Source organism: Salmo salar, chromosome 03, assembly GCF_965601325.2.
Source record: "Salmo salar chromosome 03, fSalSal1, whole genome shotgun sequence".
Classification (NCBI taxonomy): domain Eukaryota; kingdom Metazoa; phylum Chordata; class Actinopteri; order Salmoniformes; family Salmonidae; genus Salmo; species Salmo salar.
In genome coordinates this window covers 79,129,729-79,151,757 of record NC_138293.1, presented here as the reverse complement: position 1 = coordinate 79,151,757, position 22,029 = coordinate 79,129,729, and the positions used below count along the sequence as shown (strand labels likewise).

The following is a 22,029-nucleotide window of genomic DNA, read 5'->3' as shown; positions in this document are numbered from 1 at the left end:
AATTCTGTTCTCCCTCCTCAATCCATTTTTTCCTAGATCTAATAAAGGCTCCTTCTGCTTTTAATCTATATATATTATCCAGTTTATTTAATCTATATTTATTATCCAGTTTATTTAATCTCTATATATTATCCAGTTGATTTAATCTATATATATTATCCAGTTTATTTTGTAACTCAATCAGTTCCATCTTCTCCTCCCACCGAGAGTCCGGCTGGGGACCTCTGAAAAAGGCAAGTTATCATAATGATGACCTTTTCCTCCTCAGCTCTTGTGGTTTAAGCAAGATTACCACCATATTTTCTAAGGTATTTGGACACCTCAAATTTAAAGAGCTCCCAGATGTTTCAATACGATTTTTCTTCACAAGCCCTTTCCCAAAAGTGTGAAAGCAGATCTTTAACCTCAATTTTAACTATATCATTATTTAATAACGAGCTATTTAGCTTCCAGCATGAAGCTCTACCAAGGTTAGTATAAGGGGTAAATATTTTGATATCAATGTGCGAGGTGATTTGTAGATCAGTCAGTCGGCAGTCCAACACGGCCTGTCTTCCATCTGCTCTTGTAAACAATCACTGAAATATGGCGGTGTGGGAACCTTAACCCTGACAAAGGTTAAATTGATACACACCTTTATAGGGTTAGGGTTAAGGTTCCCACACAGCCATATTTCAGTATATATAATTTATCGGTGATATGAAAGATAAGATTCTTATGCTTCTAAAACCTTACTGCAAGCGATGCTAGTTAATGTTCAGACCAAGCGTCAGGGCTCTTAATAAACCCCACACAGAATACGCCTTCGCCCAATAACTCTTATGTGGGAGTCACGATGATCAAGGGCTTGTGGGGGACCGTGAGTGGATGCTACAGGACATCCAAGCAGAGGGTGGCGTAATTTCTTACACAGCGGCGGTTTCAGGTTCCGCACAGTGGGTAGCGACTGTTGCTGAATGCGAACGGCTGCCATTTTGATCTGAAATAACTAGGATCTGTATTTTTTGGCGCAATAATAAATGGTTTAACTTAGTAGATACAATAGGTTTTTGCTTTCAGTTTTTAGGCAAAATGCTTTCCGCAGCCCAGTTACTCGATGAGTTGATGGGTCGAGACAGAAACTTGGCCCCCGATGAGAAACGATGCAACGTACGCTGGGACCACGAGACCGTAAGTTAGCCACTTTGTTAGCTGTAGCCAGCTCGCTGGAAACAATTTCGTCCCGTTCTTGTTTTCAGTGAGTCGTTTTATAGGTAGGTAACTAGCAAACTGACGTAGATATTGTTGTGTTTGCTTAAACGTAATAGCTGGCTACCTACATGATGTTCGCTAGCTAACAGCATCCTAACTAGATATAAACCAACGACCGCTAGGGTCGGGTGTTAGCTAGTTAGGTAAGTTAACGCGTTAGCTACAATTGAGGACAGCATGTTCCTCCAGGCCCAACCCCCTGACCCACGAATCCGCATTAAACTAACGACCAACACTGTCCCTGTACTATGACTAGGTAGATCATGTTATATAGTAGTTAATGAGTAACTTCGCCAACGACAACATACGAGTTTGCTAATGACGGCTAGTTACAGGTCCACTGACAACTGGGCTAGCTAGCTTGCTAAATAAAAACAAGTGGGTACTTTTAACGTTATTTGCAGACATCAACAGAATGTGAAACCGTAATGGAGACAAACTAACGTTGGCTAGCTGCGAATTTCAGTCAATATTGACATTTGTATTGGCTCAAAGTTAGACATTAGCTAGTTTAGTAACCTTATGCTATGTCGTTGTCAATGTAACGTTAGCTAGTTAATCAAGTTGCATGAGTTTTGAGTCGAATCACATTTTATTGGTCGCATACACATATTTAGTAGCTGTTATTGCGGGTGTAGCGAAATGCTTGTGTTCCTAGCTCCAACAGTGCAGTAATATCTAACAATATAACGTTACACATCTAAAAAGTTATGTAACTTACAGTGCATTCGGAAAGTATTCAGACCCCTTGACTTTTCCCACATTGTTACATTACAGCATTATTCTAAAATTGATTAAATTGTTGTCCCCTCAATCTACACACAATACCCCATAATTACAAAAAAGTGTATTTTTGCAAATGTATTAACAATAAAAAAACGAACATTTACACAAGTTTTCAGGGCTTCTGAGTAGCGCACCGGTCTAAGGCACTGCATCTCAGTGCAAGAGGCGTCACTACGGTCCCTGGTTTGAATCCAGGCTGTACTACATCCGGCTGTGATTGGGAGTCCCATAGGGCGGTGCACAATTGGCCCAGCGTCGTCTAGGCCGTCATTGTAAATAAGAATTTGTTCTTAACTGACTTGCCTAGTTAAATAAAAAAATAAGTATTCAGACCCTTTACCCAGTACTTTGTTGAAGCACCTTTGGCAGCGATTACAGCCTCAAGTCTTCTTGGGTATGATGCTACAACTTGTATTTGGGGAGTTAATCCCTTCAATGCAGATCCTCTCAGGCTCTGTCAGGTTGGATCGAGAGCTTCACTGCACAGCTATTTTCAGGTCTCTCCAGAGATGTTCGATCGGGTTCAAGTCCGTGCTTTGGCTGGGCCACTCAAGGACATTGCGGCTTGTCATGAAGCCACTCCTGTGTCGTCTTGGCTGTGTGCTTAGGGTCGTTGTCCTGTTGGAAGGTGAACCTTCGCCCCAGTCTGAGGTCCTGAGTGCTCTGGAGCTGAGCGGTGCCTGCTTTCCCCCAGATGTGACGCTTGGCATTCAGGCCAAAGATTTCATCAGACCAGAGAATCTTGTTTCTCATGGTCTGAGTAAGAGATGCACAATATATCGGTGAACATATCGTAATCGGCCGATATTAGCTAAAGATGCCAATATCAGTATCGGCCCGATGTCTAGTTTCACACCGATGTTTAAAAACCGATGTCAAAGCTGCCGTGCATATCTATATAATGTAGGTAATGACATAATGACACCACGTAAAATGTTGTGCAGCACAGCATCCCTAACCGAGCCCACAATGTCTGCTGTGTGGATCGAGCAGTCAACAAGTTGAGCAGTCATTTGAAAGAGTAAGACATTTTCTGTGAGACAACTCAAAGGCAAAATCCATTAAAGCCAAGATAATAGAATTCATTGCCCTTGACAATCAACCGTTCTCTGTCGTGGGGGATGTTGGCTTTCGCCGACTGGTCGAGCACCGGTACACACTACCAACCGCGCTATTTTTCAGATGTTGTCCTGGAGTTACACAGTAATAGCGTCACTGCTATTAGCTTCACGACATACATAAACTTAGCAAAAAAAGAAACGTCCCCTTTTCAGGACCATCTTTCAAAGATAATATGTAAAAATCCAAATAACTTCACAAATCTTAATTGTAAAGGGTTTAAATACTGTTTCCCATGCTTGTTCAATGAACCATAAACAATTAATGAAAATGCTCCTGTGGAACGGTCGTTAAGACAGTAACCGCTTACAGACGGTAGGCAATTAGGTCACAGTTATAATAACTTAGGACACTAAAGAGGCCTTTCTACTGACTCTGAAAAACAAAGAAAGATGCCCAGAGTCCCTGCTCATCTGTGTGAACGTGCCTTAGGCATGCTGCTAAGGAGGCATGAGGACTGAATTGCAATGTCTGTACTGTGAGACACCTAAGACGGCACTACAGGGAGACAGGACGGACAGCTGATCGTCCTCGCAGTGGCAGACCACATGTAACAACACCTGCACAGGATCGGTACATCCGAACTTCACACCTGCGGGACAGGTACAGGATGGCAACAACTGCCCGAGTTACACCAGGAACGCACAAACCCTCCATCAGTGCTCAAACTGTCCGCAATAGGCTAAGAGAGGCTGGACTGAGGGCATGTAGGCCTGTTGTAAGGTAGGTCCTCACCAGACATCACAGGCAACAACGTCGCCTATGGGCACAAACCCACCGTCGCTGGACTAGACAGGACTGGCAAAAAGTGCTCTTCACTGACAAGTCGTGGTTTTGTCTCACCAGGGGTGATGGTTGGATTCGCGTTTATCATTACCCCAAGGCCTGTACTCTGGAGTGGGATCGATTTGGAGGTGGAGTGTCCGTCATGGTCTGGGGCGGTGTGTCACAGCATCATCGGACTGAGCTTGTCATTGCAGGCAATCTCAACGCTGTGCATTACAGGGAAGACATCCTCCTCCCTCATGTAGTACCCTTCCTGCGGTACCCTTCCTGCAAGCTCATCCTGACATGACCCTCCAGTAATGCAATGCCACCAGCCATACTGCTCGTTCTGTGCGTCATTTCCTGCAAGACAGCAAAGTCAGTGTTCTGCCATGGCCAGCGAAGAGCCCGGATCTCAATCCCATTGAGCACGTCTGGGACCTGTTGGATCGGAGGGTGAGGGCTAGGGCCATTCCCCCCCCAGAAATGTCCGGGAACTTGTTGGTGCCTTGGTGGAAGAGTGGGGTAACATCTCGCAGCAAGAACTGGCAAATGGTGCAGTCCATGAGGAGGAGATGCACTGCAGTACTTAATGCAGCTGATGGCCACACCAGATACTGACGTTTACTTTTGATTTTGACCCCCCCTTTGTTCGGGGACACATTATTCAATTTCTGTTAGTCACATGTCTGTGTAACTTGTTCAGTTTGTCCAAGTTATTGAATCTTATGTTCATACAAATATTTACACATGTTACGTTTACTGAAAATAAACACAGTTGACAGTGAGAGGACGTTTCTTTTTTTTGCTGAGGTTACTATGGAACGCCGTTTGGGTGTTTGCGTGTCGAAGTTACTGTAGCGCTGTCAAAGCTGTACAAAAAAGTCTGCAAACACCGGCCACGAACGATGTTTAGAATACCGCGTTGGTAATAAAGCATAATTTGTTCGACCGCAGCTTCTGGGGTACCTAGCTAGTACCAATACATCCAGCCTGAAAACAATGACCAGTAGAAACTGCGGTCATTTTCATTATTCTTAGCAATGATTTAGGAATCCTTGTAAGTATTAGCTAGGTTGCCACTTGTTGTTCGCCTATTGAAAATGAACATCAGTTCATGAAAAAAATTTAAATAAATAGCTAGCCAACTACTTAACCCTGTTGCCACAGCTAACATTGTAAGCAGCCAGCCAGCTTCATCAGGATCGTGACGCTCGACCGGAATGGGTTATGTGTTGTGAAGCTAGCTACAATAAGGATTAGGCACACTAGTGGAATTTGCGGTTTTCCTTCAAAATAAAAGTATGCCATTGACAGTGACTCAAATGATAACAATAGTAGAATTATGCCATACTTTTATTTGAAGGCTAACCGCAAATTCCACTATTATGCCTAATCCTTATTGTGGCTAGCTTCACATACAGTGAGGGAAAAAAGTATTTGATCCCCTGCTGATTTTGTACATTTGCCCACTGACAAAGAAATGATCAGTCTATAATGTTAATGGTAGGTTTATTTGAACAGTGAGAGACAGAATAACAACAAAAAAATCCTGAAAAACGCATGTCAAAAATGTTATAAATTGATCTGCATTTTAATGAGGGAAATAAGTATTTGACCCCTCTGCAAAACATGACTTAGTACTTGGTGGCAAAACCCTTGTTGGCAATCAGAGGTCAGACGTTTCTTGTAGTTGGCCACCAGGTTTGCACACATCTCAGGAGGGATTTTGTCCCACTCCTCTTTGCAGATCTTCTCCAAGTCATTAAGGTTTCGAGGCTGACGTTTGGCAACTCGAACCTTCTGCTCCCTCCACAGATTTTCTATGGGATTAAGGTCTGGAGACTGGCTAGGCCACTCCAGGACCTTAATGTGCTTCTTCTTGAGCCACTCCTTTGTTGCCTTGGCCATGTGTTTTGGGTCATTGTCATGCTGGAATACCCATCCACGACCCATTTTCAATGCCCTGGCTGAGGGAAGGAGGTTCTCACCCAAGATTTGATGGTACATGGCCCCGTCCATCGTCCCTTTGATGCGGTGAAGTTGTCCTGTCCCCTTAGCAGAAAAACACCGCCAAAGCATAATGTTTCCACCTCCATGTTTGACGGTGGGGATGGTGTTCTTGGGGTTATAGGCAGCATTCCTCCTCCTCCAAACACGGCGAGTTGAGTTGATGCCAAAGAGATCCATTTTGGTCTCATCTGACCACAACACTTTCACCCAGTTGTCCTCTGAATCATTCAGATGTTCATTGGCAAACTTCAGACGGGCATGTATATGTGCTTTCTTGAGCAGGGGGACCTTGCAGTCGCTGCAGGATTTCAGTCCTTCACGGTGTATTGTGTTACCAATTGTTTTCTTGGTGACTATGGTCCCAGCTGCCTTAAGATCATTGACAAGATCCTCCCGTGTAGTTCTGGGCAGATTCCTCACCGTTCTCATGATCATTGCAACTCCACGAGGTGAGATCTTGCATGGAGCCCCAGGCCGAGGGAGATTGACAGTTCTTTTGTGTTTCTTCCATTTGCGAATAATCGCACCAACTGTTGTCACCTTCTCACCAAGCTGCTTTGCGATGGTCTTGTAGCCCATTCCAGCCTTGTGTAGGTCTACAATCTTGTCCCTGACATCCTTGGAGAGCTCTTTGGTCATGGCCATGGTGGAGAGTTTAGAATCTGATTGATTGATTGCTTCTGTGGACAGGTGTCTTTTATACAGGTAACTAGCTGAGATGAGGAGCACTCTTAGTGCTCCTCATCTCAGCTCGTTACCTGTATAAAAGACACCTGGGAGCCAGAAATCTTTGTTTGAGAGGGGGTCAAATACTTATTTCCCTCCTTAAAATGCAAATCAATTTTATAAAATTTGACATGCGTTTTCTGGATTTTTGTTATTCTGTCTCTCACTTTTCAAATAAACCTACCATTAAAATTATAGACTGATCATTTCTTTGTCACTGGGCAAACGTTCAAAATCAGCAGGGGATCAAATACTTTTTTCCCTCACTGTATATGGGTCCGATCACCATAATAAAATAACTGTCTTATTTTTTTTAAATGTCCAACACTGTAGATGTGCGAGACATCTTTACCAGTGCTCATAGCATGCGTTATCGATGAATCGTTGTGACATATGAAATACGAGTGATATTGTAATCAATGTGTAAAAACTATGCAAAAAATGTACGAACCCGTTAAATTATTGTGACGTGCAGTCATATTCAGATCCTGATTGGTCAACAAGCTTTTTTGGCACGTAAAGACCCAAACGGCGTTCCATAGAAATCCTGGTTGAGAATGAAACGACTGAAGAAATGAACGACGAAACAGCACAGCAAGTACGTGAAATAGTTTTTGATGATGTTTTACTGGTAGTGGGGGCATACGTAAATGCTAACAAAATAATTATGGTGTGTGTGTAACCTTTATTGAACTAGGCAAGTTGGTTAAGAACAAATTCTTATTTACAATGACGGCCTACCCCGGCCAAACCCAGACGACGCTGGGCCAATTGTGCGCTGCCCTATGGGACTCCCAATCACGGCCGGATGTGGTAGAGCCTGGATTCGAACCAGGGACTGTAGTGACGCCTCTTGCACTGAGATGCAGTGCCTTAGACCGCTGCGTCCATGTGTGTGTGTTAACTATTTAACTACTAGAATGCTTAAAATCCTGCTAAACTTTAAAAGTCTTATCGGTATCGTTTTATTTGTCAAGGAAAATATCGGATATTGGTATCGGCCAAAAATGTCATATCGTTACATCAGTAGTCTGAGTCCTTTAGGTACCTTTTGGCAAACTCCAAATGGTTTGTCATGTGTCTTTTAATGTGGAGTGGCTTTCGTCTGGCCACTCTATCATAAAGGCCTGATTGGTGGAGTGCTGTAGAGATGGTTGTCCTAGAAGGGTTTTTTCAGTGACCATCGGATTTTTGGACACCTCCCTGACCAAGGCCCTTCTCCCCCGACTGCTCAGTTTGGCCGGGCGGTCAGCTCTAGGAAGGGTCTTGGTGGTTCCAAACTTCATCCATTTAAAAATGGAGGCCACTATTTTTGGGGACCATCAATACTAAAGACATTTTTTGGTACACTTCCCCAGATCTGTGCCTCGACACAATCCTGTCCCGGAGCTCTTCGGACAATTCCTTTGACCTCACGGCTTGGTTTTTGCTCTGAAATGCACTGTCAACTGTGGGACCTTATATAGACAGCTGTGTGCTTATCCAAATCATGTCCAATTAATTGAATTTGCCACAGGTGGACTCCAATCACATTGTAGAAACATCTCAAGGATGATCAATGGAAACCGGATGCACCTGAGCTCAATTTCGAGTCTCATAGTGAAGGGTCTGAATACTTATTTAAATAAGGTATTTCTGTTTTTTTTTGTGTATTTGTATGCAACATTTTCTAAACCTGTTTTTGCTTTGTCATTGTGGTATTGTGTGTAGATTGAGGGGATTTTCTGTTCATTTAATCAATTTTAGAATAAGGCTGTAACGTTACAAAATGTGAAAAAAGTGAAGGGGTCTGAGTACTTTCCGAACGCACTGTATGTGTGTATTACGTGCTAAATGGTTACCACTAAAAATATTAGAATTGGCATTATTACCAAAGCAAAGGTCACTAGCTACTAATCTTGTTCATCAGTGAGATTAGGCTAATCAATGTTTGAAGATGCATGTTTGATAGACGATCCATGTTGCAATTCCCAACCAGTTTGCAAGCAACATTTTTGTCAGGCCCGGCATTGAAGAGGTTTTGTGGCTTCAGTATTTCCCAAAATCATGCATCTGTTGGCTCACTAATGACGTGCCTTATCCTTTCTCCCTTCACTTGCAGACCTGTAAGTACTATCTCTGTGGATTCTGCCCTGCAGAATTATTCACAAACACCCGGTCTGACTTGGGTCCCTGTGAAAAAATCCACGATGAAAACCTTAGGAAAATGTACGTTTTACTTTTTTTCCCATCACTTTTTGTTGTTTGTGTTATAATTAAGCAATAAGGCCTGGGGGGGTGTGGTATATGGACAATATACCACGACTAAGGGCTGTTCTTAAACTAGTATCACATGTCTATAGCGTATAACAGGTGTATAACTCCCTTTTCATCCCTATGTGCACCAGGTATGAGAAGAGCTCCCGGTTCATGAAGGAGGGCTATGAGAGGGACTTCCTACGCTACCTGCAGTCTCTCCTGGCCGAGGTGGAGAGGAGGATCCGCAGGGGCCACGCCCGTCTGGCCCTGTCGCAGGCCCAGCAGGCCGCAGGAGTAAGAATACCTATAGATATACTCAGTCAATGCCCATAGGTTCGCCACTATAGAGAACACAGAACTCAACATGGAAACCTAGGCCAACCCTTGTATTCGGGTTTGTCATGTTCATCAATGTTGTTAGATTATGCTGACTGGACCTTCTCTTTCTCCAGCAGGGGCCTGGTGGTCCTGTGGGGAAGAACGAGGAGAAAGCTACAGTCCTGACAGAGAAGATCGAGGACCTAGTCATGCAGGTGAGCTGCCTGGGTTTACCAAAACATTACATTCCACCATCGAGCACATATACAGTTGAAGTCGGAAGTTTACATACACTTAGGTTGTAGTCATTAAAACTCATTTTTCAACCACTCCACAAATGTCTTGTTAACAAACTATAGTTTTGGAAAGTCGGTTAGGACATCTACTTTGTGCATGACACAAGCAATTTTTCTAACAATTGTTTACAGACAGATTATTTCACTTATAATTTACTGTATCACAATTCCAGTGGGTCAGAAGTTTACATACACTAAGTTCACTGTGCCTTTAAACAGCTTGGAAAATTCCAGAAAATGATGTCATGGCTTTAGAAACTTCTGATAGGATAATTTACATCATTTGAGTCAATTGGAGGTGTACCTGTGGATGTATTTCAAGGCCTACCTTCAAACTCAGTGCCTCTTTGCTTGACGTCATGGGAAAATCAAAAGAAATCAGCCAAGACCTCAGAAAAAAAAAATGGTAGAGCTCCACAAGTTTGGTTCATCCTTGGGAGCAATTTCCAAACGCCTGAAGGTACAATGTTCATCTGTACAAACAATAGTACGCAAGTATAAACACCATTGGCCCACGCAGCTGTTATACCGCTCAGGAAGGAGATGCGCTCTGTCTCCTAGAGATGAAGGTACTTTGGTGCGAAAAGTGCAAATCAATCCCAGAACAACAGCAAAGGACCTTGTGAAGATGCTGGAGGAAACAGGTACAAAAGTATCTATATCCACAGTCAAACGAGTCCTATATCGACATAACCTGAAAGGCTGCTCAGCAAGGAAGAAGCCACTGCTCCAAAACCGCCATAAAAAAGCCAGACTACGGTTTGCAACTGCACATGGGGACAAGGATCTTACTTGTTGGAGAATTGTCCTCTGGTCTGATGAAACAAAAATAGAACTGTTTGGCCATAATGACCATTTATGTTTGGAGGAAAAAGGGGACGTTTGCAAGCCGAAGAACACCATCCCAACCGTGAAGCATGGGGTGGCAGCATCATGTTGTGGGGGTGCTTTGCTGCAGGAGGGTCTGGTGCACTTCACAAAATAGATGGTATCATGAGGCAGGAAAATTATGTTGCTTCAATATATCCACATCTCAAGACATCAGTCAGGAAGTTAAAGGTTGGTCGGAAATGGGTCTTCCAAATGGACAATGACCCCAAGCATACTTACAAAGTTGTGGCAAAATGGCTTAAGGACAACAAAGTCAAGGTATTGGAGTGGACATCACAAAGCCCTGACCTCAATCACATTTTGTGGGCAGAACAGAATAAGTGTGTGCGAGCAAGGAAGCCTACAAACCTGACTCAGTTACACCAGCTCTGTCAGGAGGAATGGGCCAAAATTCATCTAACTTATTGTGGGAAGCTTGTGGAAGGCTACCTGAGACGTTTGACCCAAGTTAAGCAATTTAAAGGCAGTGCTACCAAATACTAATTGAGTGTATGTAAACTTCTGACCCGCTGGGAATGTGATGAAAGAAATAAAAGCTGAAATAAATAATTCTCTCTACTATTATTCTGACATTTCACATTCTTAAAATAAAGTGGTGATCCTAACTGACCTAAGACAGGGAACTTTTACTAGGATTAAATGTCAGGAATTGTGAATCTGATTTTAAATGCATTTGGCTAAGGTGTATGTAAACTTCCGACTTCAAATGTACATGGACCCTACACTACCGTTCAAAAGTTTGGGGTCACCTAGAAATGTCCTTGTTTTTGAAAGAGAACCACATTTTTGGTCCATTAAAATTTAAATCGAATTGGTCAGAAATACAGTGTAGACATTGTTTGCTTTTATTTTTTTCTTTCAAAAGCAAGGACATTTGTAAGTGACCCCAAACTTTTGGACTGTAGTGTACATGCATCCATCATGTGAAGGCCTACATTCATGCAGGACACATACTCTGGAGTGAGTAAGTTGTTTTCTATGACAACAAAGTTGCCGTTTGTATGTGCTGTGTTCAGATTGAGGAGTTGGGCTCAGAGGGCAGAGTGGAGGAGGCCCAGGGGATGATGAAACTGGTGGAACAGCTAAAGGATGAGAGAGAGCTGCTCAGCTCCACCCCCTCGGTGAGTTACTCCCGGTTCTTTCTCACTCCATCAGCATTGATCAACTCAGTTATCTATTTAGTAAGCCTTTTGTATGAATTCAATACCGTGAACTAAACCTGGGGATGAATACATTTTTGGTTGAAAGTGCTGTAGTTCTAAAACTAAAAGTCATCCTGGTTGATTCCAGACGATTGAGACCTTTGCGGCCCAGGAGAAACAGATGGAGGTGTGTGAGGTGTGCGGGGCGTTCCTCATTGTGGGAGATGCCCAGTCCCGGGTGGATGACCACCTGATGGGCAAGCAGCACATGGGCTACGCCAAGATCAAGTCCACCGTGGAGGAGCTCAAGGTAAGTCCTTAGGTTTGAAGGATTGTTCACTCCCAAGTCAATGTGTGTTTGTCAAGATTCCATATATGCCATTTGTTGTACTGTATGCTTTAATACCCATGAAAAGGAAGTATAATTTAATCATTTTGACTGTTGCTGTTTTGAAAGACCAGTATGTTGATATTGCTGATAAAGAAAAACATTTGGTCATATAATTGAATTGTTGTTGATAAGTCATGAATGAATGATTTTCTGTTAAGGAGAAGTTAAATCGGCGATCCGAAGACCCCGCCGGAGAAGACAAGGGAGAGCTAGAAAGCAAGGACTGGGAGCGTGAGAGGGAGGAGAGGGAGACTAAGCGCAAGTTGGAAGAGGAGGAGAAAGAGAAGGAGAAGGAGAAAGAGCGTGAGAAGGAGAAGGAGAAAGAGAGGGAGCGAGTGAAGGAGCGGGAGAGAGAGAGGGAGCGAGAGAGGGAGAAGAGAGGAAGGAGGAGCCACTCGAACAGCCGCCACTCCAGCCGGGCGTCGGACCGTAAGAGGAGTCGTTCCCGGGAACGCCGGCGGTCCAGGAGCAAGGAGAGGGAGCGCAAACGTAGCAGGTACTGTACTGTATGGCACGTAGACTAGTACTGTATGGCACGTAGACTAGTACTGTATGGCACGTAGACTAGTCTTATGGCTGATTCACACTATAGGCCGACCCCCAAATGTACTGTGCTGGCTCATTCATTTTCCTTTCAAATTGTCTTTTCCAGCACGGTCCGAGCGACTATGGTGGATGCTTGACCCATAACTCTAAACCGGGGGAGGGGGTCTACTAAGCTATAAGGAATTGTGTTAAGGTCATACCAAAGATCATTTTGCTATTTGATTTGGTATTTTAAGACCCCTTGTATCACACCTTTTTTTTATGTTAAGAAACGTATTTGATTAAAACATTTTTTGGCCTTACTGCTATTAGCCTATACAAACGCATTGAATAACAGATTCACTACATGGAAGAACAAATAGTCCCAAAAAGACATCTAAAGGAAGTTTGTTCTGAAGTGTCTGTCCTACATCTGAGAGATTATTATTATTATTTATTTTTTTTTTAAACATGTATTTAACCCCTTATTTTTGCCAATTAACAGTCTCCATATATACTTCCATAAATGTTTTCAACTGGTACGGGTGGTCCTTCAGACCAGTCTTGAGGCCTGTGGGCGTCTTAGAACAGAACAACAGACATGTTCCTGAGAGTCTCACCTTTACATATTAGTGTGTACCCCAAACTGTTTGGACGCTACAGACAGAAGTTGGCAGTTTGGCTGTAATGACTTCTGACGAGTCCCAAGACGCTTGTGGGGATCGTAGAGCAAAACGGAGAACACCATCGTGTTCATGCCAGTCTCATCTTTCCATAGAGGGGTCATAATAGTTCAGATGCTACAGACGATTTTGTGAGAAGACCGATTTTTAGGGATGTCTCATGGTCTGACAAACAGCGCTCTAGCTCTGTCACCTTTCACCACAGATGGGATGTCTCATGGTCTGACAAACAGCGCTCTAGCTCTGTCACCTTTCACCACAGATGGGATGTCTCATGGTCTGACAAACAGCGCTCTAGCTCTGTTACCTTTCACCGCAGATGGGATGCCTCATGGTCTGACAAACACCGCTCTAGCTCTGTCACCTTTCACCGCAGATGCGGAAGTGTTACATAGGCGGATGCAGTGGATTGAGACACATCCATTGCAAAAACAACATATCTACCTTAATCTGAAATATTTTTCTGGAGATATTATTATTCTAATTAGTTTTCCGTGGGGTGCGGACATCGACTTTAGGGGGTTAACCAGCCCAGTACAGCTCTGCCTGGCCCTATAATGTTAATCAGGGATCACAGTTCATGTGTTTGTGAAAAACTCTCACTCGTTGAAAGTTCCACTGCTCTGCTCTTGAGTGTGTCGTGGATTAACATGTGTCCTGTGTTTTCCACAGAAGCCGGGACAGGGACCGGGAGAGGCGGCGCAGCCGGGAGCGTTCGGACAGGAAACGGCGCTCCCGCAGCCGGGAGAGGAAGAGGTCCCGCAGCTCGGAGCGCAAGTCTCACCGCCACCGGAGCCGCAGCCGGGACAAGGACAGGACGTCCAGAGACAAAGGTGAGACATGGGACAAGTTGGCACATTCAAACACATTTAGAATAATCACAACTTAGATCTTGCAGGTTTCTTGCAGCAATAGCAGGGTTTCTTTCTGAATCTAAAAGGTGGTGGGCGTGGTCCATCCGTCGGCGTGGCTGAATTTTAGAGAACATTTTAGAGGCGGTGTAGAGAAATGTTTGAATTTAAGTGAATTTCTTAGTTATCCACATTTCCCCATTGAGCTGCTAGAAAATGTTTGTTTTAAAGCTAATTTCCTGCAATTCTATTCATTTTGCCATTGCTAATGCTGTGTTCTTTTACTCAAACATAAAATCAATACTGCTAAATTCATATTTTTTTATTTTTTTTATTCTCCTTTCTTTTGGTGATTGTTAAATCTCAAAGACTAAAAAAATGATTATTTATTCTAAATACTTTATCTGGTTTGTTGTTTAAGTTTACACTGAACGCGGTTTCCATCCCTAAAATGTATAAAATAAATATAGACTTTTTTACACTGTTTGGACTTAGGTGGCCTGAAAAACACTTAGGCGGCCCGCCTAAAGATTTAAATGGCAGAAAAATCCCTGACTAGACCTTTTACCCACGTTTGGTTGAGTGACTCCACACTTGTGATTGAGCTGGTGATGCAACAACATTTGGACCATAATGCTCCTTACTGAATTCACAAGTGTGATCTGAAGTGTGTCCTACTCTAGAAGTCTTTGACATGACTCTGTTTCCTACCTCCATCCCTCCCAGAGCGTAAGGAGCCGGAGGAGAGGAGGAGCAGCTCCAAGAAGGACGAGGTGTTAGAGGAAGACAAGCCTTCCTCTGACGTGGCCAAGCCTGGGCCCGTGGAGGCTGAGGCTCCTGCCTCCACTCTGGGCCTGGCCCTTCTGGCCAGGGTCAACGGGGCTGCTCAAGACGACCTCCATTCTGAAGGTGACACTCAGTCCAATTAAAACTGATCTGATAGGACCTCAGATCAGGCTCAGGTAAGTGCGCCCTCCCCCGTCATCCTGGCTCTCAAAACACACACCCCTCCCCCATCTTCCCTCTCAAACCTCCCCTCCTGTTCTCCTCTCCCCCTGTTTACTTTCAGTTCTATTGCCTTTGATTTGTATGTTGTATCTTTACCCTGTTGTTTTGGATATAGTGCATCGTAAGTATGCACTGAAGATGGAGCTAGACCGATGATGAGAGAAGAAGGTAGAAACAGAGGTCACAAAGCCCAGAGGGAAAGACCAGTGTAGTCCTGAAAAACATACCTGGAGGTACCCCTCGTTTTGTATCGGTTATATACATGCATACATATTATATATCTCTATATTTTGTCTATTGGACAAAAATCTCTTCCAATTTTAAATCCAAGCATTTCTTTCTGCCTGTATTGCCTCTTGTATATTTTTTTTCTCTTCAGTGATGGTGGCAGTAACCATGTCTTTTCATTTGTCGATTTTCATAGCCTATATTGAACGTATTACAGTGACTGTTTGTCTAGATATGTGGACATGTATCCACACATAGACACTGCATTTTACAGATACTTTAAAAGTAAAGTGAAGCTATATATGGAAGGATCCGTACTATTTCTTTGACCTACTGAATGCACAGTCTAAAACCATTTTTTTCTCCCACTGCCATGGATATTGTGTTCTATATACAGCTCACTGTTCTCTGATATGCATTGTATTGTAACACAGTGTGTTGGTTAGAATTGGGCTGGTGATGGAAGGGTAGGGGTTAATGAATGATTGCAGCTGACTTCCATACCTCACACAGCGTTGGTGTTGAGTGAGTGAGCGACCTCATGAAAGAAAAAGGCAAATTAATAAACCCTCAAGGATCAAACTGTCAAACTATTCAGGTACTCACCCAGGTACTCCTTTCTCTACCCACATCCATTTCTACTGAATGCTGTTGCCTGTGAGCCTACTGCTCTTTATCATGACTAAAGCTTGATGTGTATTTGTTTCTCCTTTGTTTTTTTGTTTTTGTTTTTTTCTTCATCTTTTAAAGGTGTTGTTTTTGTGAAGTATTTATTATCAGGAAGTGATGATGATGATGATGATGATAAGAGGTACAGGTCAACTTGTTTGATATCCTCCAGCTGTTTAATTTAATTAGATTTGATACTTATTAGTGAACCTGCCTTTCAAGACTTCATTGACTTTGAAAGTGTACCAATTTATATTATTTACATGCTGTTGATAGATTATATCTATCATCCAACTAACATTCCTCAGTTTAGGTTTGTCTACAGTTCATGTTATGGTAAAGGGGATATCAAGCAGGTTCCATAATCTCAAAATAGGATGGTTAAAACTTTTTAAAGTTGAGTTCTATTGCCTTATACTGTGTCCCAAACTGAGTGTGAAGAGCAGGGTGGCCATCGTCAGCTAATGTCCACTAACATTAAAGAGCTGTTGGAGAAACGTCCACACAATGCCACGATGTTCCCTGCTCCAAAAATGCAATTTAGTTTTCCCCAACGTTTGCTAGTGTTAGTTTTAGTTTATTTTCCAGTTCGTTAGATTAGTTACCATTCCTCTATGTGACATGTCTGTAGGGGGATTTCTATGAATGCGAAAGATATCTGTATGTATAGTTGATGATAACAGCTTGTGGCTGCTACAAGTTGTGTTACCAGGATCTTTGCTAATGTGTCACCTCTTTGACCGTTTGTGCACCCCAGGGGACGCTGGGAAATCTGGAGGAGGAAGATCTGAAGACCACCTGTCACTCCACCCTGAACCTGTCTCTGCGCTGCTTAAAACAAGGTGAACCACAGATGTAGTGGCTTATTAAAACAACAGTGACATCTGAATCACAACAAAAGACACGCGTGTGTAAAGGTGTCCTCTGTCTTCCTGTTGTTGTTGTTGTTGTTGTTGTTTGAAGATCACATTTTTAGCGCAGGACCAGACAGTCTTCATTCAGTTTTCCGTTGTATTTCTTTCCTTCATCGTTTCTGATATAAAGGACCTTGTCTAGTAGCTGCTGAGGTAGAATGGTATATTAAGGCTTTTATCTATGTTCTGTTTCTCATGCAGTTTTTATGACAAATAAAAACCGTGCTTGTTTTGGTTTGTAATGTCAGGTTTCCACTCTTTCACGGTTCGACCTTTTTGGGGAAATCAGTTGTAAAATCAGTTTGGAAAGTGTTTGTACAATGTTAGTCAGGAGCATCTTTCTCGCCTTCCCACCCACCAGATCTCACACCCACTGACTGATCTCTAGCCCCTTACTGTAAAATATAGTGAGATTTAATTTAGCTTTTTTTGTTCTGATTTTAAACCTGTTCATCTTGATCAATAAAAAGAGCTTGAATGATGTCTGTGGATTTGTTTGACTCTTGTGTTAGGAGTGCTGATTTAGGGTCAGTTTTGCCTTTTAAGTCATAATAAATAAGAGGTTGGAACTGATCCCGACAAATCAGCATTTCTACTCTGAGATGCTTTGTGAATACAGACCCCGGCTCATTAGAATCTACTTCAGAGGATGAGCCCCACTGGGTCTGTATAAAACCTAGAGATTTTCATTAATCAACGGTAGCTGACTCTCACCCCATCTTTGTCTCTATCACTTGCACTGTCTTTTTGGGATGGCAGGTAGTCTAGTGGTTAAGCAACTGACTAGGTATTCCCTGTCTACCATCCAGCATCAAGATAGGAGCTAGATAACTGAGGGAGTTTGGTCTGATTATGGTCCTAATAAGGATACCTTACCAGCCTCTCGCTCTTCCCTGGATCACACTTTAGGGCCGACCTGAACCCCACTGTGCTGGCTCAGATATTGTCTTTTCACACTCCTTTCCAGCACGGTTCCAGCAACTACAGTAAATGTGTAACCAGGCCAGCCCAGTAGCCTACAGTTGGGCTTGGCTCAGTCTGGCCTTTTTTATTTGTGTGATTTCGGCTTTTTAGTCTCGGAACGGACCATGTCAACCCAGCAGGCAATTAGACAACGCAGCAGGCGATTCCTGATCAGAGCAGTGTAATTAATAATTAAGGGTGGTGGGGTCAGTGTACAGGCTGGGTTTGTGCCTGCCTCCTGTGGCTGGTCTGAGTAAGCACTGGAGCCCAGCCAACTGCTTAAGGATTAGTGCCAAGGTCTAAGTGATTGTACTGGGTGTAGACTGCACCTGCCTCTTCCAGAGGGGAATTGGGTCTAGGGCTTGGAGTTTTCCCAGGTCGGGTCTTGTGGTCAGAAGGAACGTTTTAGCCCGACTGATGATAAATCGTGATTAGGGCCAGAAGGTTTCCCTAACCAAGTGACCTGCAGGCCATAAAGTATTAGAAATTAAGAATATTTGATTAAACAATTCAAAACCGTATCTAATAACACATATTAAACACTGATAGCAATGGTTTTATCACAGACAAGGGCCGGAATCATAAACTCAGCAAAAAAAAAGAAAAAATGTTCAGGACCCTCTTTCAAAGATAATTTGTAAAAATCCAAATAACTTCACAGATCTTCATTGTAAAGGGTTTAAACACTGTTTCCCATGCTAAACAATTAATGAACATGCACCTTTGGAACGGTCGTTAAGACACTAACAGCTTACAGACGGTAGGCAATTAAGGTCACAGTTATGAAAACTTAGGACACTAAAGAGGCCTTTCTACTGACACTGAAAACACCAAAAGAAAGATGCCCAGGGTCCCTGCTCAGCTGCGTGAACGTGCCTTAGGCATGCTGCAAGGAGGCATGTGGACTGCAGATGTGGCCAGGGCAATGAATTGCAATGTCCGTACTGTAAGACGGCGCTACAGGGAGACAGGAAGAACAGCTGATCGTCCTCACCGTGGCAGACCACGTGTAACAACCCCTGCACGGGATCGGTACAACCGAACATCACACCTGCGGGACAGGTACAGGATGGCAACAACTGCCAAATTCTGGCCCTAATTACATTAAAATGCCAATCATTTTATAACATTTTTGACATGTGTTTTTCTTGATTTCTTTGTTGTTATTCTGTCTCTCACTGTTCAAATAAACCTACCATTAACATTATAGACTGATAATTTCTTTGTTAGTGGGCAAACGTTCAAAATCAGCAGGGGATCAAATACTTTTCCCCCCTCACTGTGTATATATATATTCTGTTGGTGGTGAGAAATGTGTATAATAATTTAAAATGAAAAACTCGTGTTGAATCAAGTGTTTTTTGTATCAGTTCATAAACCATGGTTTATGCAATGCGCCTTTTAAAGGCATTGTATTCTAGGTAAACACTGCAGATGTGGCTTGGATTGACTCCAGGCCAAGGTTGTAAATTTGAAGACTGAAATGTCTTGGTAAATCTCCCATACAGGTTCTGAAGTCTGGCCCTACTACATTGGCCCTGGTCCACAGAGGTAAAAGCTTTGGCTGACTCTCCCCTGCTGCAGCACAGTAGAAGTGGTGATGAGAGCAGGTGTGCTGCAGTTTGGAATGGAACGTCAGTATCTCTTTCAACTTGTTTCACTGCTATGCTTTAACCTCGGCAGAGTATGAGTAAATAGTATTTAAATTCTGTTTTAGTGGTCAGATCACTGTTCTCCAGAAAAAAGTAAAGGACCAAATTGCATTGCTGTTGTAAAACAGCCTACATGTAAATGTGATGTCTGACCTGTTCACCGGACGTGCTTGTTGCACCCTCGACAACTACTATGATTATTATTATTTGACCATGCTGGTCATTTATGAACATTTTAACATTTTAACATTTTGACCATGTTCTGTTTTAATATCCACCCTGCACAGCCAGAAGAGGACTGGCCACCCCTCATAGCCTGGTTCCTCTCTAGGTTTCTTCCTAGGTTTTTGGCCTTTCTAGGGAGTTTTTCCTAGGGAGTTTTTCCTAGCCACCGTGCTTCTTTCACATGCTTTGCTTGCTGTTTGGGGTTTTAGGCTGGGTTTCTGTACAGCACTTTGAGAATATCAGCTGATGTACGAAGGGCTATATAAAAATAAATTTGATTTGAAATTTGATGTCACAGGAGTTTTACCAGCCCAGAGGCTCCAATGCAACTCCTGTTTGAAGTGGTTGTGTTTGTGCTGGTTGTATTACCCAATATTTGCAGCAGGGGTCAGTGTGCAACTGTCTGCGCTGTGTCACTTTCACCCCAAAGGCTTTAGATGTGCCAGAGCATGAGAGTGGAGTGTGTGTGTCTGTGCTAGTGAGTGTCACACAGTCATTTACACACACACTGGAGCATTGAGAATAAGATCACTGACATTTGACCAGTGTCACACACACACTACTGTATGTCAATAGCCTGGTATTTCTCCCACCTTAACCTTTCTGCATGTTATTAGAACCCTGGTATTTCTCCCACCTCAACCTTTCTGCATGTCATTTGGACCCTGGTATTTCCTCAGGGAGAGGGGCAGAATGAAAGAACAGAGAAAGAGGGAGAGGGGACAGTCATGAACAAGTGAAAATGACAGGGAGCGATAGAAAAACAGATGGAGAGAGAGTCAGCCGGATGTGAGGCATAAATAACTTGAGTGAAAAAGGATAATGGGGATGGATGGTCATCACTCTCTGCCTTCCCTCTTTCCCCTCCTTCCCTCCCTCTCTCCCTGTCACATGCACACACATAGTCAGTAGTGTACAGGTGAAGGTTGAGTGGGAGAGCCGTCCATAGATTGTATCAGAGGGCCATTCATCAAGTGACAGTAAAAGCAGTAATGCGTTGTCACTCGACTGTCTAATGACCCTGACTCCATCACACACACACACCTACTATGTCACCTGCCAGTCATCTAGTAGTGAGGCCAGAGGACTCTCCTCTAGAGTCATGTATTACATTTTGTCTGAGGCTACTACCCATTATCACATATCATTATCACTCTCATTATCACTTGTGCCTGTGAAACAGCTGGCCTACTCTTGCACATAAAAGGCTTTTAAAACCGACTGACAGGTAAGATGTTCCATAATGCTTAATTTATTGTAAAAAGGCAGGATAAACCAGGTAAAAATGACAAAATGGATGGCTAAAATTGGCTCACCATACACATACACAATAATCTCTCAAACTATAACACACCCTCTGTTAAAAAGCGGTTCCTTCAATAATTAGGTCTGAGGGACCACACCTGTGTTGAAACAGCTACTCAATTAACTAGCGAATCAGGAGCTACATAACCGGTTAACACGGAAGAGGTGCAATTGACATTGTAGCTATAATATTGCATGGAATAATGAATGGTTAACATGATAGGGATTCTGCATACATTTTGTTTTATCCAATAAATAAGCAATAGACACAATTAAAACAATGTCCTTGTAGTGAAAGACTTACTCCTTCACACTTAGTACTGTAACGCATGGTGGATAGAGCATGAAAGTACACCCTCTCAGTCTCTCACACACACACACACACACAAATGGGCATTATCACCTTCGTTATTACCACTTAATACCATTAGTACTGTAACATAATGGTGGAGTGAGACTTGGAGCAGCAGAGAGAGTCCTCAGGACACCAGGTGATGGTAAGAGGCTGTAGGTGATGTTTACTGTACTGTACCTCTGTCATAGTAACACAGCAGAGGAGACTGGTTACAGAGGAGACTGGTTGCAGGGGAGACTGGTTGCAGGGGAGACTGGTTGCAGGGGAGACTGGTTACAGAGGAGACTGGTTGCAGGGGAGACTGGTTGCAGAGGAAACTGGTTGCAGGGGAGACTGGTTGCAGAGGAGACTGGCTGCAGGGGAGACTGGTTACAGAGGAGACTGGTTGCAGGGGAGACTGGTTGCAGGGGAGACTGGTTGCAGGGGAGACTGGTTGCAGAGGAGACTGGTTGCAGGGGAGACTGGTTGCAGGGGAGACTGGTTGCAGGGGAGACTGGTTGCAGGGGAGACTGGTTACAGAGGAGACTGGTTGCAGGGGAGACTGGTTGCAGGGGAGACTGGCTGCAGGGGAGACTGGTTACAGAGGAGACTGGTTACAGAGGAGACTGGTTGCAGGGGAGACTGGTTGCAGGGGAGACTGGTTGCAGAGGAGACTGGTTACAGGGGAGACTGGTTGCAGGGGAGACTGGTTGCAGAGGAGACTGGTTACAGGGGA

General features: G+C 43.4%; 1 protein-coding gene across 4 annotated transcripts; it reads left to right on the top strand.

Moving 5' to 3' along the window:
• Window positions 1-900: 900 nt before the first annotated feature.
• Window positions 901-17,297, top strand: LOC106601739 (luc7-like protein 3). 4 transcript variants are annotated; one of them, XM_045715482.2, is made up of 10 exons: window positions 901-1,170; window positions 8,762-8,868; window positions 9,048-9,192; window positions 9,354-9,431; window positions 11,420-11,524; window positions 11,694-11,855; window positions 12,095-12,432; window positions 13,817-13,977; window positions 14,722-14,957; window positions 16,658-17,297. In XM_045715482.2, exons 1-9 carry the CDS (start codon window positions 1,072-1,074, stop codon window positions 14,922-14,924), a joined length of 1,398 nt encoding a protein of 465 aa, XP_045571438.1. In that variant the 5' UTR covers window positions 901-1,071; the 3' UTR covers window positions 14,925-14,957; window positions 16,658-17,297. The 4 variants fall into 4 exon arrangements, with proteins under 4 accessions (XP_045571438.1, XP_045571437.1, XP_045571439.1 ...); XM_045715481.2 differs by having other exon boundaries at window positions 9,351-9,431; window positions 12,098-12,432; XM_045715483.2 differs by having other exon boundaries at window positions 9,351-9,431; window positions 13,820-13,977.
• The last annotated feature ends 4,732 nt before the right edge of the window (window positions 17,298-22,029 follow it).